The sequence below is a fragment of the Cynocephalus volans genome, chromosome 3, assembly GCF_027409185.1.
Source record: "Cynocephalus volans isolate mCynVol1 chromosome 3, mCynVol1.pri, whole genome shotgun sequence".
Taxonomy (NCBI): Eukaryota; Metazoa; Chordata; class Mammalia; order Dermoptera; family Cynocephalidae; genus Cynocephalus; species Cynocephalus volans.
The window spans coordinates 61,857,240-61,871,097 of record NC_084462.1 but is presented as its reverse complement, the minus strand read 5'-3'; the positions used below and the strand labels follow the sequence as shown (position 1 = coordinate 61,871,097).

At 45.4% G+C, this 13,858-nt stretch overlaps 1 protein-coding gene across 1 annotated transcript; it reads left to right on the top strand.

Moving 5' to 3' along the window:
- Nucleotides 1–1,546: 1,546 nt before the first annotated feature.
- On the top strand, nt 1,547–13,492 carry MINAR1 (membrane integral NOTCH2 associated receptor 1). The gene is made up of 3 exons (XM_063088549.1): nt 1,547–3,847; nt 8,142–8,396; nt 13,295–13,492. The coding sequence occupies exons 1-3, from the start codon at nt 1,547–1,549 to the stop codon at nt 13,490–13,492; spliced, it is 2,754 nt and encodes a 917-aa protein (XP_062944619.1).
- The last annotated feature ends 366 nt before the right edge of the window (nt 13,493–13,858 follow it).

Genomic DNA, 13,858 nt, shown 5'->3' with positions numbered 1-13,858 from the left:
TTCTTTCCCTTTCCAAGTAAGGTTCACTGTTATTTGGTGAGTACAAAATAGCATGTGCTCATTGTAGGAAGTTTAGAAAAGATGGGAAATTAAGAAGAAAAAATAAAAATAGCCTATAAAAAAAGAACAGTGGTTTAACAGGAAAGATCATGAGGGAACTTTCTGGGGCAATGGGAACATGCTAGGTCTTTACAGAGGTTTTGGTTGCTGTACAGGCATAAATATTTGTCAAAACTTCAGCCGATGCACACTTAAGGTTTGTGCGTTTTATTGTATGTAAATTTTATATTAAAAGAAAAGACGTAAACAATTATTGAACTTAGGTTAATGATGTGGATGATGAAGTATTTAGGTGGAAGTGAACAGATATCTGGAGTTTACTTCGAAGTGTGTCAAAAAAATAAGACAGCTTCATGATGAATAGATGGATAGGTATACGATAAAGCAAATATAGTAGTGTTAGTGGCAGAATCCAGTTGGTGGGTATATGAATGTTCACCACAAAATTCTTTCAAAGTTGCTGTATGTTTGGAAAAACTTGCATAATAAAATATTGGGGGAAAGAGATTACTAATTCAGAGAAAAATCTGTATTTACAATCTAAACTTCACCACCATTAACATTTTAGTGTGCATTTTTTTCTTTCATTTTTGTTAATAAAAGTATGTAGTGTTATATCATTAAGATCTTATTACATATACAAATTTATGTTCGTATTTTTTTCACTTAATATTGTATCATAGTTTTCTTTTTTTATAAGCAGTCTTCATTATATAATCGTTAAATTAAGGTATCATTTACATGTAGTAAAATTCACAACTTTTTAGTGTATAGCTCCATGAGTTTAGACAAATGCATACAGCCATGTAACCAGCAACCCAACCAGGATGTAGAACAGTTCTGTCATTCTGGAAAATGTGTCTGTGCCCCCTTGAGGCCAATCCTTCACATCCAGCCCTTGATGACCGTTGGTCTGTTTTCCAGAATGTCATTAAAGTAGACCCATATACTATAGTATGTAGACTTTTACTCGGCTTCTTGCACTCATGTGCAATACATTTAAGATTCATCCATGTTGTTGCATGTGCTAGTAGTTTGTTCTTCTCTTTACTGATGAATAGTATTCTATTATAAGGATGTACATTAATGTAATTTTAATGTTTGTAAAAATCTGTTGCATATCATAACATGTTTTATTTATGTATCCCCCTATTATTTGGATATTTAAGATGTTTTATTTTTTCCACTATTATAAATACCATCATAGTGAACATCTTTGTGTACAATTGTTGTTACTGATTATTTCTTTCAGGTAGATTCCCAGGAGGGGAATTTCTAAGTTGAGTGTTATGAATATTTTTAAAGCCCTTAATACATTTGCAATTATTAAAATTTTTCCTTGTATTTCTTTTTGTGGTTCATAATAAGCTTGACTTAAAACTCCACTGGTATTTATAATCCTCTTTTCCCCCTCTTTTTCAATATTGTTGCTGTAGAACTGACTTGAAGTTTCAGTGTAGTCAGCGAGCTTTCGAAATTCTGGATCATGGAGTCCAGTCAGGAGACTTCCCTGTTTTTGGTGAAGATCTTGGAGGAACTGGACAGCAAGCAAAATAACGTTTCCTATCAGGACCTGTGCAAATCCCTCTGTGCCCGCTTCGATCTGTCGCAGCTCGCCAAACTGAGAAGTGTGCTCTTTTACACGGCTTGTCTCGATCCCAATTTTCCAGCCACATTATTCAAAGACAAGATGAAATGCACCGTCAATAACCAGCAATCCAAGAAAATCATGGTGGCAGCAGATATTGTAACGATATTCAACCTGATCCAAATGAATGGGGGCGCCGCCAAGGAGAAGCTGCCCACAGGCCGCCAGAAGGTGCGCAAGAAGGAGGCATCCTTTGAGTCGTGCAGGTCAGACACCGATATGTGCAATGCAGCTGAGTGTGAGCCCCTGAACTGCGAGCTGATCGAAAGGCCTTTCAGCCGGGGCTACCCCACCAGGCAGTCATCCAAGTGCCGGAAGATGGACTGCAAGGACTGCCCGCAGTTTGTACCTGCCTGCGAGCCCAACTTCTTGTTGGGTGTCAGCAAAGAGGGGAAGAATCGCGCTGCTTCCCTGGACAGGCTGCAGGCCCTGGCCCCTTACTCTGTTACCAGCCCCCAGCCCTGTGAGATGCAGAGGACCTACTTCCCCATGAACATTGATAACGAGTCCATGTCAGACCAGGACTCCCTGCCCATCAACCAGGGCATCAAGGAGACCTTCATTTCCAATGAGGAGCCATTTGTGGTCCAGTCATGTGTCCAGAAAAGGAACATCTTCAAAGAGGATTTCCACAATCTGATGACTGTGTCCCCCACTCTGCTGGGCCCCACCAAAAAAGCAGAGGGTGACCATGGGGAACCCCAGGTTCGAAAGGAGCCCCCAAAGCCACCCTTCTTTAATCATAGCTTTGAGATGCCCTACAACAGCCAGTACCTGAATCCAGTCTATTCCCCTGTTCCTGACAAAAGGCGGGTCAAGCATGAAAGCTTGGATGACCTCCAGGCCTCTACATATTTTGGACCCACTCCAGTGATGGGAACCCAGGACTCTAGGCGCTGTCCAGGGAGGCCCAGCAAGCAGACCCCCTGGCCAGCCAAAAGCTGGAGCTTAAACACAGAGGAAGTCCCTGACTTTGAACGGTCCTTTTTCAATAGAAATCCATCTGAGGAGAAGCTGCGCTATCCAAATTCCAGCAGCCAGAGCCCCAGTTTCCCAGCCCCAGACAGGCACTCGGTTTACCTCCCGCCAAAGGATCAACAATCAATTCTCCCTGTTGGCTATGCGGCAAAATCAAATGGGCTCAAAGCAAAAGAGATCTCGTCCCCTGTTGACCTGGAGAAGCATGAACCAGTCAAAAAGTTTAAAGACAAGAGCATTGGCTGCACGAGTGGGCAGCTCAGCTCAGACACGAGCAGTGTGGGCACCCAGACCGAGCAGCGTGTTCTGGAGCCCAAGAAATGCAAAGACTTGGGCGCTTCTGCTCAGGGCAAGTACAGTGACAGGCATGCCATGAAGCACTCAGATGATGACTCGGAAATCGTCAGTGATGACATCAGTGACATTTTCCGATTTCTGGATGACATGAGCATCAGTGGCTCTACGGGAGTGATACAGTCGTCCTGCTACAACAGCACAGGGTCCTTGTCTCAGCTTCATAAGTCAGACTGTGACAGTTCCCCGGAGCACAATCTAACTAAGATCACTAACGGGGTCCCCAACAGCAAGGGAGACAAGGTCAACCGGCCTGAAAACAACCACCACTCGGAAGAAGAGTTGAAGACCAGCGTGTGCAAACTGGTGCTCAGAATCGGCGAAATTGAACGGAAGCTCGAATCACTGTCGGGTGTCCGTGAGGAAATCTCCCAGGTCTTGGGCAAACTGAATAAACTGGATCAGAAAATGCAGCAGCCTGAGAAAGTGAGTGTGCAGATAGATCTGAACTCCTTGACGAGCGAGGCTCCATCTGACGACAGTGCCTCTCCCCGGATGTTCCATGCACACAATGGTTCCCATGGGCCCAAGCTAGAGAACGGCACCGACTGGTGCTGCTCAGATGCTAGTGGAAGCAACAGCGAAAGCCTGCGTGTCAAGGCCTTAAAAAAAAGCCTCTTCACCAGGCCATCCTCTAGATCCCTGACTGAGGAGAACAGTGCCACAGAATCCAAAATCGCCAGCATCTCCAACTCGCCCAGAGACTGGCGCACCATCACGTACACCAACCGCGTGGGCCTCAATGAGGAGGAGCTAAAAGACACAGGCCCGGGAGATAGTAAGGACTGGCATCGGAAATCTAAAGAGGTAATTTGAATTTAAGTTTGCATAACCGGGCACCAGCTTCATCACAGCCCTGGTGTATTTCAAAGCCTTGAACGTAAGAGGCCTTGCCTCCATGTGCTAGTTATCCTTCCAGATTTGGAGGCTTTACACAGTAGAATAGAGAGGGCAACACGGGCAGGTTATTTGTTCTGCCAACTTGTCAGTCAGCTAGGAGTGGCACATGCTGCAATGTTACTGATGGCAGACAGTACGGCTGGGATATTGGACAGGTGGTGTGAGAACAGATTTTCGTAGAATGGAGAATGTGTCAGAGCGGGAGGCATCACCAAGGATGTCTTCCTGTCCTTTCCAAAACAGCAGGACGCAAGCCAGGTAAATGAAGGAAATGACTTGAAAGTGTTCTAGCTGATATGTTAGTTTCATGACTTCGTTGCATGTGTGGTCTTCCTTTTTTAAAGTACAAGCTTTTTCATTGTAAGGTAAATAGATGATTAGTAAGAAAAGATCAATGAGGAAATTATTCATTGCTCTACTACACAAAGACAGCAACTCTTAATAGGGTGTCTTCCTTTCCTTTTTAGTTTTTTTCCTATGCAGTTGTATGTGCTGTTTATTTTATGTGAGCTTGAGTGTCTTTGCATGTTTATAGCAGACTTCACCTCTTTGGCTGTAGAATCAGTGCACACACACACACTCATATTCTTTCTTTTTCTCACCCATGACAGCAAGGGTGATTTGTTTCAGTTGGACCTGTGGCTGCTTCTTTTCATTCTAAATGGGCTCCAGGGACCCCTTTGTGGCCAAGCCTGTGCAATTTCAGTTTGTTGCTTGTCTCCTTTCCCTTCTCTGCTTCTGAAGGTCATTGGACAGACCCTAGAGCCTCCTGAGGTCTCTGAGGACTGGGCTGTTGGAGAGAGTGAGTGAGAGTGGTGTGGGCTGCAGACACTCAAAGCCAGGGAAGGAGGCTGAGTTTCTCACACTGGGCTAAGAAGGGAAATCTTGGAAAACTGAGTTCTAAGGAAGTTTTTAGGGCCCAAAGTGGGGGAAAAGAGGAAATAAAAGAAGTCATTTTTTTCTGATCCCCCCAAAACCCTCTGGTATCCATGCTGGCCACCACTCTGTCCTCCTGTAGCCACTTACAGCGTGTGGTGCTGGGGAAGAACCAGAATATGCTATGTGCCACTGCTCTGACAAGCTGCCAAGGTATAGTCCCTTTCCTCAGGTCCCATTGTTGCTGTCCCTTAGCTGCCAGGGTCTGCCCAGGTCTCTGGAGCCCTGGGGAGAGGACTCAAATGGTTAGGCAATTCCATAGAAATATCAAGCTAAACTGAACTAGCCATACCTCCAATCTACAAAATGTCAAAGCCTCAGAAAATCAACAGGAATAGCCACAAGCTTGAGTGAGATCACCTTGAAATGCCTAGCGCCAAGTTGCTAATATTTGGGATGAGCCCTCTGCACTTGGTCACCTCCTGTGCCACCATTTTTCTCTCCTGGTTGGTGGCTCTCACCACCTCTGGCCTGATCATCCTCATAGTGGTCACCGTCCTTAGCCCATCTCCCGAGCTTTGCTCCCATATCTCAGACTGTGGAAGGTTAGTTCCCCTTAAATGTCTAGCCTAGATGTTAAAATCAAACCAACCTCTTCTGTTCCTTTAAACCTGGTGTTCCTTCTCACTATCTCCATTTTGGGAAAGATAGATGGTCACCCAGAAATTCCCTGAGCTGAGGAGGCTGTTCTACTCTGTGACTTCCCCCTTTGGTTTGCTCATGTCCAGTTTAGCTGCTAGACCCTGTGGATTTATCTTTTGTGATGTCTCTGGTATCTCTGCCTTTCTTTCCAATTAACTTCCCCTGCCAAGTCCAGGGTCTTAGCACATCCCACCTGGGATTTGGGGGCACATTCCCCACCTTCCAGCTCATCTCATGGACCCCAGCTGTGCTCTCTTTCCTGAAATTCCACTCTCTGTCCTTGTGTGGTACCTCCTATTCCCAACTCCTCCTTGGTTCCCCTTTGCCTCAGCAAAATGTTTCAAACTTCTCAGCCAGATCTTTAAAGCCCTGTGAATTCCACCTACTTCTTCCTAATCAGAAGGCTGACTGGGCCCTGCTCTACCTTGATGAGTCTACCTGTATTCCCTTCAAAAAGCCATGCTCATTCATTCAATCACTCAATCAGCAAATACTAAATGAGCATCTATTATGGCCATGCCCTATTCCACTGTCAAACCTTTCTCTGCATGATTCCTCCATCAAGACTGTCTGGTCCTCCTCTGCTGTGCTGATCTAATTCCTATATTCCCTTCAAGGCCTCTTAATTCATAAATCTCTGGAAACTTTTCTAGGGACTATTGCTGGTCTCTGATTCTAGCCTATAGAACTCCTTGTTCAGACATAGTGGACATGAACTTTTATTAAAAATATATATCATGAATATATACTGACTGCCAAGTTAGAACATAAGCTCCTCAGTGGTAGCAACAGGATTGAGCAGCAATAAACTTTCCATCTTAGGAGCAGAAACAAGACTCTACCTCTTACCAGCTGTGCAACATTGGGTCCATGCCTTAACCTCTCTGAACTGAGTTTCCACATGTGTGATGGGGTTAATAACAGCTGAAGCCTCAGAAGCTTAATGAGAAGATGAAATGAGATCATGCATGTTTATCACTGAGCAGAGCAGTGGGCACATAGTCAGCTCTTAGTTAATTGTAATTATGACTGCAATGGCTCCCATTAAGTTATTATCATTGCCATCTTCTCCCTCCCCCCAGCTTGGTGCAGGCCCTGCATGCAATAGGAGATCTATGTGTGTTGGGTAGTAGTGATGAACAGGATAAATAAAATCAGTAAAGCCTCTTAGAAGATGCTTGGCTTTGACGAATTAAAAAATAAGAGGGAACCTCATTTCCTTATTTAGGTTTGGCAGGGTCTGTCCTGTGTTCTTTGTGTCAGTGTTAGTAGTCTTAATGGTTTGGAATAGCTAAATGTTATGCTGTATTTGGGCAAGAAGAGCCAATGGGTTGGGTTTGCTGATAGGCAGGCCTGTGTTTCCAGTCTTCGTCTTTGTGTATGATACACACACTCACACACATACAACACATTTGCTCATCATGTGCTCACACGTCAGCTCTCACTTATGACACCTGAACTCTTTCTTCTTCTCTTACTTATGTACACACACCTCTAATCACCTTTTTCCTTTTTTCTTTTTCTCTATTACACACATGCACAACTGTTTTTGCTCTGTTTTTCATATCCCTTTGGTTTCTATCCCTTTGATGAGTATTGGTGGGGCTTCTTCTACTTGGTAATGCTATTTTGCTGGAGCAGCAGATTAAAAAGTGAATAAGACAATCCCCTGGCTTCAAGGAACTTGAAGTCCAGTGGAGGAGACAGATAGGCAAACAGATAATTATAGTTCAATGAGACAAATGCTGACTGAGGTGTCTGTACACAGTACCAAGAAGTCACCTAGATGGGCACTGAACAGTCTTGGTGGGTAAGGGAGTGCTTCCTGGAGGAAGTGACATCTATGTGGAAATCTGAGGGCCTGAAGTGAGGAAAAGAAAGTATCAGAAGGTTTACTGAGAACAGGGCCTCCTGGGATGCATCTCAAGAACCAAGAACATAAATGATTGACAGCTGTTAGGCACCTTCCTATCTCCACACTGTTCCCAGACTGTTCCCTTACCTTGAAGGCCATGCAGTTAGTTGTCTCTGAAAGGGACCCTCCTGTTACCTGAGAAAATAACTAGAAGCTCCTGACATGTGCTTTGTGCCTTGGCTTCTTCCTTCTAGAGAAGCAGTGTAGCATCAGTGGTTTCAGTAAGATCCTTGAGGGAAGGACCTGTATCTCTTACTTATCTGTAGCAGGTACAAAATTGTAAAAGAAAGAGGGCACTAATATGCAGTAGTGAAGCAAAGACTCCCTGAAGCCAGATGATCAGGTTGAAACCCCAGCTCTATCCCTTACCAGCTGTGGGCCCTGGGGCCAGTTATTGAGTCTTTTTAGGCTCTGTTTTCCTACCTGCGCAATGGGGGTTCATAATGGTACTGATGGCATAGGGATTAGATTAAATAACCTCTTCCTGGCACAGAAATGTTAGCTCATATTAGTACTCTTACAATCATAAGCTTTCCTAGAGAATTTCCCCCAATACAGATATACCTTCTGTATGTTTGTAAATAACTGCATTTTGCTACCTAGATGTCTACAGGGCCTAGTGATAAAAAGCTGCTGGCTGCCTATTTGCATTGCGAAATCCAATGGCATCTGTGCTGCTTTTCTGGACTTCTCTGTGCCCTTCTGCAGGCAGACAGGCAGTATGACATCCCCCCGCAGCACCGACTGCCCAAGCAGCCCAAAGACGGCTTCCTGGTGGAGCAGGTGTTCAGCCCTCACCCCTACCCTGCCTCCCTCAAGGCCCACATGAAGAACAACCCCCTGTACACGGACATGAGGCTGACCGAGTTGGCTGAGGTAAAGCGGGGCCAACCTTCCTGGACCATCGAGGAGTATGCACGGAATTCGGGCGACAAGGGCAAGCTGACAGCCCTGGACCTGCAGGTGAGGCTCAGGCTGTCCCAGGGTGGGGTGGGGAAAGCCCAGCCATGCCTGCCTGGTGCAGGAATGAATCACGGATGGCTTAGACTAGCCCACTCCTTCACCCTTTGACTCCCTGGGTCCCTGCTATGGGATTCTGAACATTAGTAAATCATAGAGCAGAAGAGATTTTTAACAAGGGGATGGTGGTTTTGCTTATTTGCTCATAAACAGTTAGCAGTGGGAATGCTTGATTTATCGATTTGTTTATTGATCATCTGACTTACTAACAATGCATTTGAGACTCCGTACCAAGGTACGGATTCTAATATTTGCTCACAAGACCTGAGCCAAACTGTTTAATGAAATACAAGCTGATTTCTCCTTCCATATGTAGCACGTGGGATAAACATATTTGTGGGAGCCAAGCTATGGATTATGTTTCCATGTGGAGCAGTCCCAGGTAAGAGCCATCCCCGGAAGCTCTGTGAATGCAGTTGTCACTGGAGGGCATGCTTTTGTTCACCCACCGGCAGGGCTGGTGGCCACACTTTTGTTTTGGTAGGCAGCTCTGCCTGGTTCCATTCACACAGTGTCTCTGTGTCTCCACATCACCTCAGGAGTGAAGGAGGTGCCCTGTCCCCATCTGTGGGCTGAGCTTTGTGGAAAGCAAGGCCACAGCATCCAGGGTGCCAGTCACGACCATGCCCCAGAATGACCACACACTTGGGACACAGTTGTCAAGAGCTGCCTGTGGGGTCAGAATGGCAAGGCCCCTCTGAAATGGCCTCACTCTAAAATGAAGAGGGCTCAGAAGGCACACCATGGGATTGCGGCAATGCTGGGTTCCAATCCAGGGCTCCTTTGCTGCGTGACTTGCTTGAGCTTCAGTCTCTTCACCTGTTAAATGGGCATAATAATAATGAACTTGCAGAATCATTGTGATAAATGAAAAAAATGTATTTAAAATACCTGGTATTAAGCAGGCACTGAAAAAAGAAGGCATTCGGGAGTGGCGAATGATGCTAAAATCAATGAACATTTCGTGGTGCTTTTTACAGCAGTTGCAAGCAGAGTGGCCTGCCAGGCAGGAATTGTTATGACCATCTCCAGTTTACAAATGAGGAAACTGAGGCCCTGGGAAACTTGGTAATTTGCCCTAGGTCAGAAGAGTCTAAATTCATACTGGGCCATTCTGCAATGAGTCTCATGTTCTTTCTCTTCTGTTATCTCTAGGCCATTTCATTTTTCTGTCGGTAAGAGTTTAGTGGAGCTTCATGTCACAAAAAGTGACTGCAATGACATTTACTTATCTTGGGCCCCAATGACAGCAATTATGGGAAGGGGTGGCTATGGCCAGATCCTGAAAGTGAGGTTTGCAGTGGCAGCAGGAGCGTCCCCTGCCCCTCTTCACCCCCTTACCTTATGCATGTTATGTTCCCATGTGTCACTGTCCACTGCATGCCACTGCCCTTCAGGCCACTCCTCCCCTGTCATTTTTCTGCTGTCAAGCAGGCTAGGCAAGGATTTGATTCTGCCCCAGGAGGGCCCCTGTGGAGCTTTCCCGTGGAGTGTCACACCTTGGTCCATGGATATTAGAGTACCAAGAGGAGCCGCAAGTCAGAAAGGACTGGAGGTGTGAGGGGCTCAACCAGCGGAATAATCAATATTCCACCAGTATCAGGATGACCTTGGAAGAGGCAGAGTAACTGAATGAGTCATAGATTGAAGAACATCTTCTTAAAGTTTGGAAAGGGGGCTGGGAGATTTCACCCCTACAGATAGGTGTGATTTTAATGTGCCAGTGTTTATAAGCCTAAAGACAAAATTATAAAAAATAAAATAAAAATAGATATTCGATTTATAGAGCTTTAGGTGACATGATGTAAAAATGCAAAGGAGAGTGTATCCATCTGCACAAACTACGAGGAAAGGGAGTGTTCAATAGCCTGTGAAGGCATCTGCAGCAAAGCAGAGGAAGCCTCAGGAGCTCGGTGGAAGCAGAGAGGCACCACCTGGTTTGTTTTTATGGCCTTGCAGAGACTCAGGTACTGTCTCAGGGTGGCTTTAGCATCTGGACAATCTTCTTGCAGTCCCTTGGGGTTGAGATGTCAATTCACCATCAGTGATGCCCACCTGAGGGCGCAGGCAAAGGCGCAGGCCCTGTGATTATTTCCAGTGTCTGGCAGGCCTAATTAACAACTGTGTGCCCGCCTGTGTCCCTGGAAACCTTGGTATTACCTCTCTGCTGCTTGGTGCCATTACAGCTTGCAGTTATTGAATTAACTAATTAAAAATAGTTTATTTCACAGGCTGAATCCCAGCCTATAATAAAGTGTATACAGCTATGAAAGGAAGCCAATTTCCTTTTGTCTGAGCCGGAGGGAACACGGCACAAAATCTGATGTGTCGTTTACACACTGTTTACCTTCTGGGCCAGCACTGGGAAGACTGGGAAGAGCAGGTGGTTTCAACTGAAGTGTCCTGAGACTGTCTTCGAGGTGCCAGGGCAGTGGGGGTGGCTGGTCCAGCCCTCCTCCTGAACCCAACCTTTATGGGCACATCACCCACCACCGAAGACCAGCCTTCCAGTGAAATATGTCCATCCTGGGTCCATCTCTCTCTTCTTGAGTGTCCATTAAACTGCTGAAAGGCTTTCATGCTGAGGAGAGCAGACTATCCCAAGTGGCTGTGGAGGGTCGAGCTTTGGGGGAGAGGTCGTGGCTCAGGCATAAGGAGAGATGTGCCAGCATCAGAGCTGGGGCAGCAGAACTGCTCAGGGCAGCTCAGGGAGGGGCTCCTGGGATCACAGCAGAGGAGACTGTAGCAGGGGTTTCTTGCAAAGGCTGAAGGTTTGGACAGAGCACCCTACATTTTAATGACTTTTCTTGGCATTAGGAGTGTCCTGGTTTTCATTATGGGTGTCCTTGATGGCCAGCACTACCTTTCACCCCATCTGATAACATAGAAAATTCAACAACAGTATTTGAACTGTTGCCTCAGTAAAGAAGGGGACGTGGGAGAATTTCAGAGACCCCTAAATCCCATCTTCTTTCCAGTGTATGATGTTGTATGGAATGTACTAGAACAGGGCTCAGAACTTTCTGTAAAGGGCCAGATAGTAATTATTGCAGGCCTTGTGGTTCTTACAGTGCCTGCCACTACTCAACTCTGCCCCTGTAGCTGGAAAGCAGCTATAGATAACTTGTAAACAAATGGGTGTGGTAATGTTCCAATAAAATTTTATTTTTGGACACCAAGATTTGCATTTCACGAATTTTTCACATGACGCAAAATATTATTCTTCTTTTGATTTTTTTCCCAACCGTTTTAAAAATGGAAAGCCATTCTTAGTTTGAGGGCTGTACAAAGACAGAAGGCAGGTCAAATTTGGCCCAGGGCCATAGTCTGTGGTCCCCTGTACTAGAAGATTGCTAGCAAAGGGAGAGTAGTGGAGTCCGGGGATTGCACAGCACAAGGAAGGGACTGTTTACAATGGTGTGAGCAGGGTTTAGCACACCATCAAGAGTAGGTAAAGCACCCAAGAGCCAGCACTGTGAGATGCTGTTGCCATCCCTGCCTCTTAAGGGCCATGACAAGGAAGCTGTTTCTGAAACCCACTGAGACCCACAGCTCTGGGAGCTGGAGCAGGGAGGGAGCTGGAGGAATAAATGCCTCAATCTCTCTCTCTCCTTCTGTCCCCACCGACTGAACCCACCTGGGAGCTGGAAGGCAGGGGAGCCCCCATAATGTGTCTCTGTGTGTCAGTCTCCTGGGAGCACAGAGCAAGGTGTAAACAGCAGAGAACAGATCTGGAAGATGGCAAAGAATTAATAGCATGCATTAGAATCATCAATATTCCACCAACACCATGGTACAACTGAGTTTTTCTAAGTCTTGATGGGTTTGTTTTTTGATCCTCTGTGTGTGTGCGCATGCGCGCGTGTGTGAATTTTAATGTGCCCTTTTTATGAACATTAAACAATCCAAGAAAATCTTCAAAAGGGATATTGTATTTATCTATTGGTATCTATTGTACCAAAGATTTAGGTGACCCCACTTGGAAATGCAACGAATCGTTGCTTTTATGTGAGACTCACATTATTAAATGCTTGACATAAAATGAGAACACTGCATTTCTCCATGGAAATAGATTATAACTGTCAATGCAGAATGGGAATCATGGGCAATGCAGGTTAAATATGAGATTTCTCCTGCAGACAGTTTATTAATCTTAGGAAGACCAGGAAATAGGTGTCTGGGAGGGCTCTGTCTTTGGGGAAGCTGCACCAAGTCTGGATTCATCACCAAGGCAGGCCTGGGGTGGGACGGTCTGGCACAGACCTGTAGACCTTGACTTTGAGCAATGGCCCAATCTGCTCAAAGGTTTGGGACTGAAAAATTGTTTGGTTTGTGTGAACCGCTTGTCTTGGAGGTGCTTTTGGTTTTCAGTAGAAGCTTTTCCGAGAAACGAGAACCGACACAGAATGATACGATGGCCTGGCTCAGTCAGGTGTGTTCTGAGAGCCTGTTGGCAGAGAATATTTTCCAGTGACTTTCCTTGCTTCCCTTGCAGTGGGGCTGCCTGTTCTTGCTTGTATGCCCTTGACATTTAGTAAATCATTTGTCACAGCCTCATTCTGCTTGCGTATAGATAGAAGACCCTTGGGTGTCCGTGTGTCAAAAACACCATGACAGTTGTAGAAAGGGTGGCACCCACACAGTCTTTGATGTGTAGGGTGAGTCCTTGGGAGCCTGTTTCAGGCACTGAGCTGGTGGGACAGTGTCCTGCAACACAATCCTCTCTCACTACCCGCTGCAGACAGCTTTTAATGCTTCAGGAGTGACGATTGTCACAACGAATGTCTTTGACCTGGTTTCAGGTAGTCACCATATTTCTAACATCTTCTCTTCACTTTTAGACACAAGAATCTTTAAACCCAAACAACTTAGAATATTGGATGGAAGATATTTATACTCCAGGCTATGATTCATTACTAAAACGTAAAGAAGCTGAATTCAGACGAGCCAAGGTCTGCAAGATAGCTGCTCTGATCGCCGCCGCTGCGTGCACCGTCATCCTGGTCATTGTCGTTCCCATCTGCACAATGAAGTCGTGAGCCTACGGAAAACCACACTGCATATAGTGTATGACTACCACGGGCTTCCACTGTATTTTAAAACCTTGTGCAGTGTGGCAACAGTTTGTTGAAATAGAGATGAAATCGTGGAGGCTTTTCTGCGGATGCTGAAGGTGGTCTTCAGAAAGTATACATTGTAAAGAGACATCTACCTACCTATTAGCTTTGGCTTAATTACACTCTGATGCATTTTTAGAAGTGCAATATCTTTTACTACCAAAAGAATGTAATGGACTACCAGTAAGTACAAATTGAATATTTCAAGCAAAAAAAAAAAAAGGAAGATGAATTGGATTCTTTCCATTTTGATGAAGTTTCATGGCAGGGAATAAGTCATACAGAAGA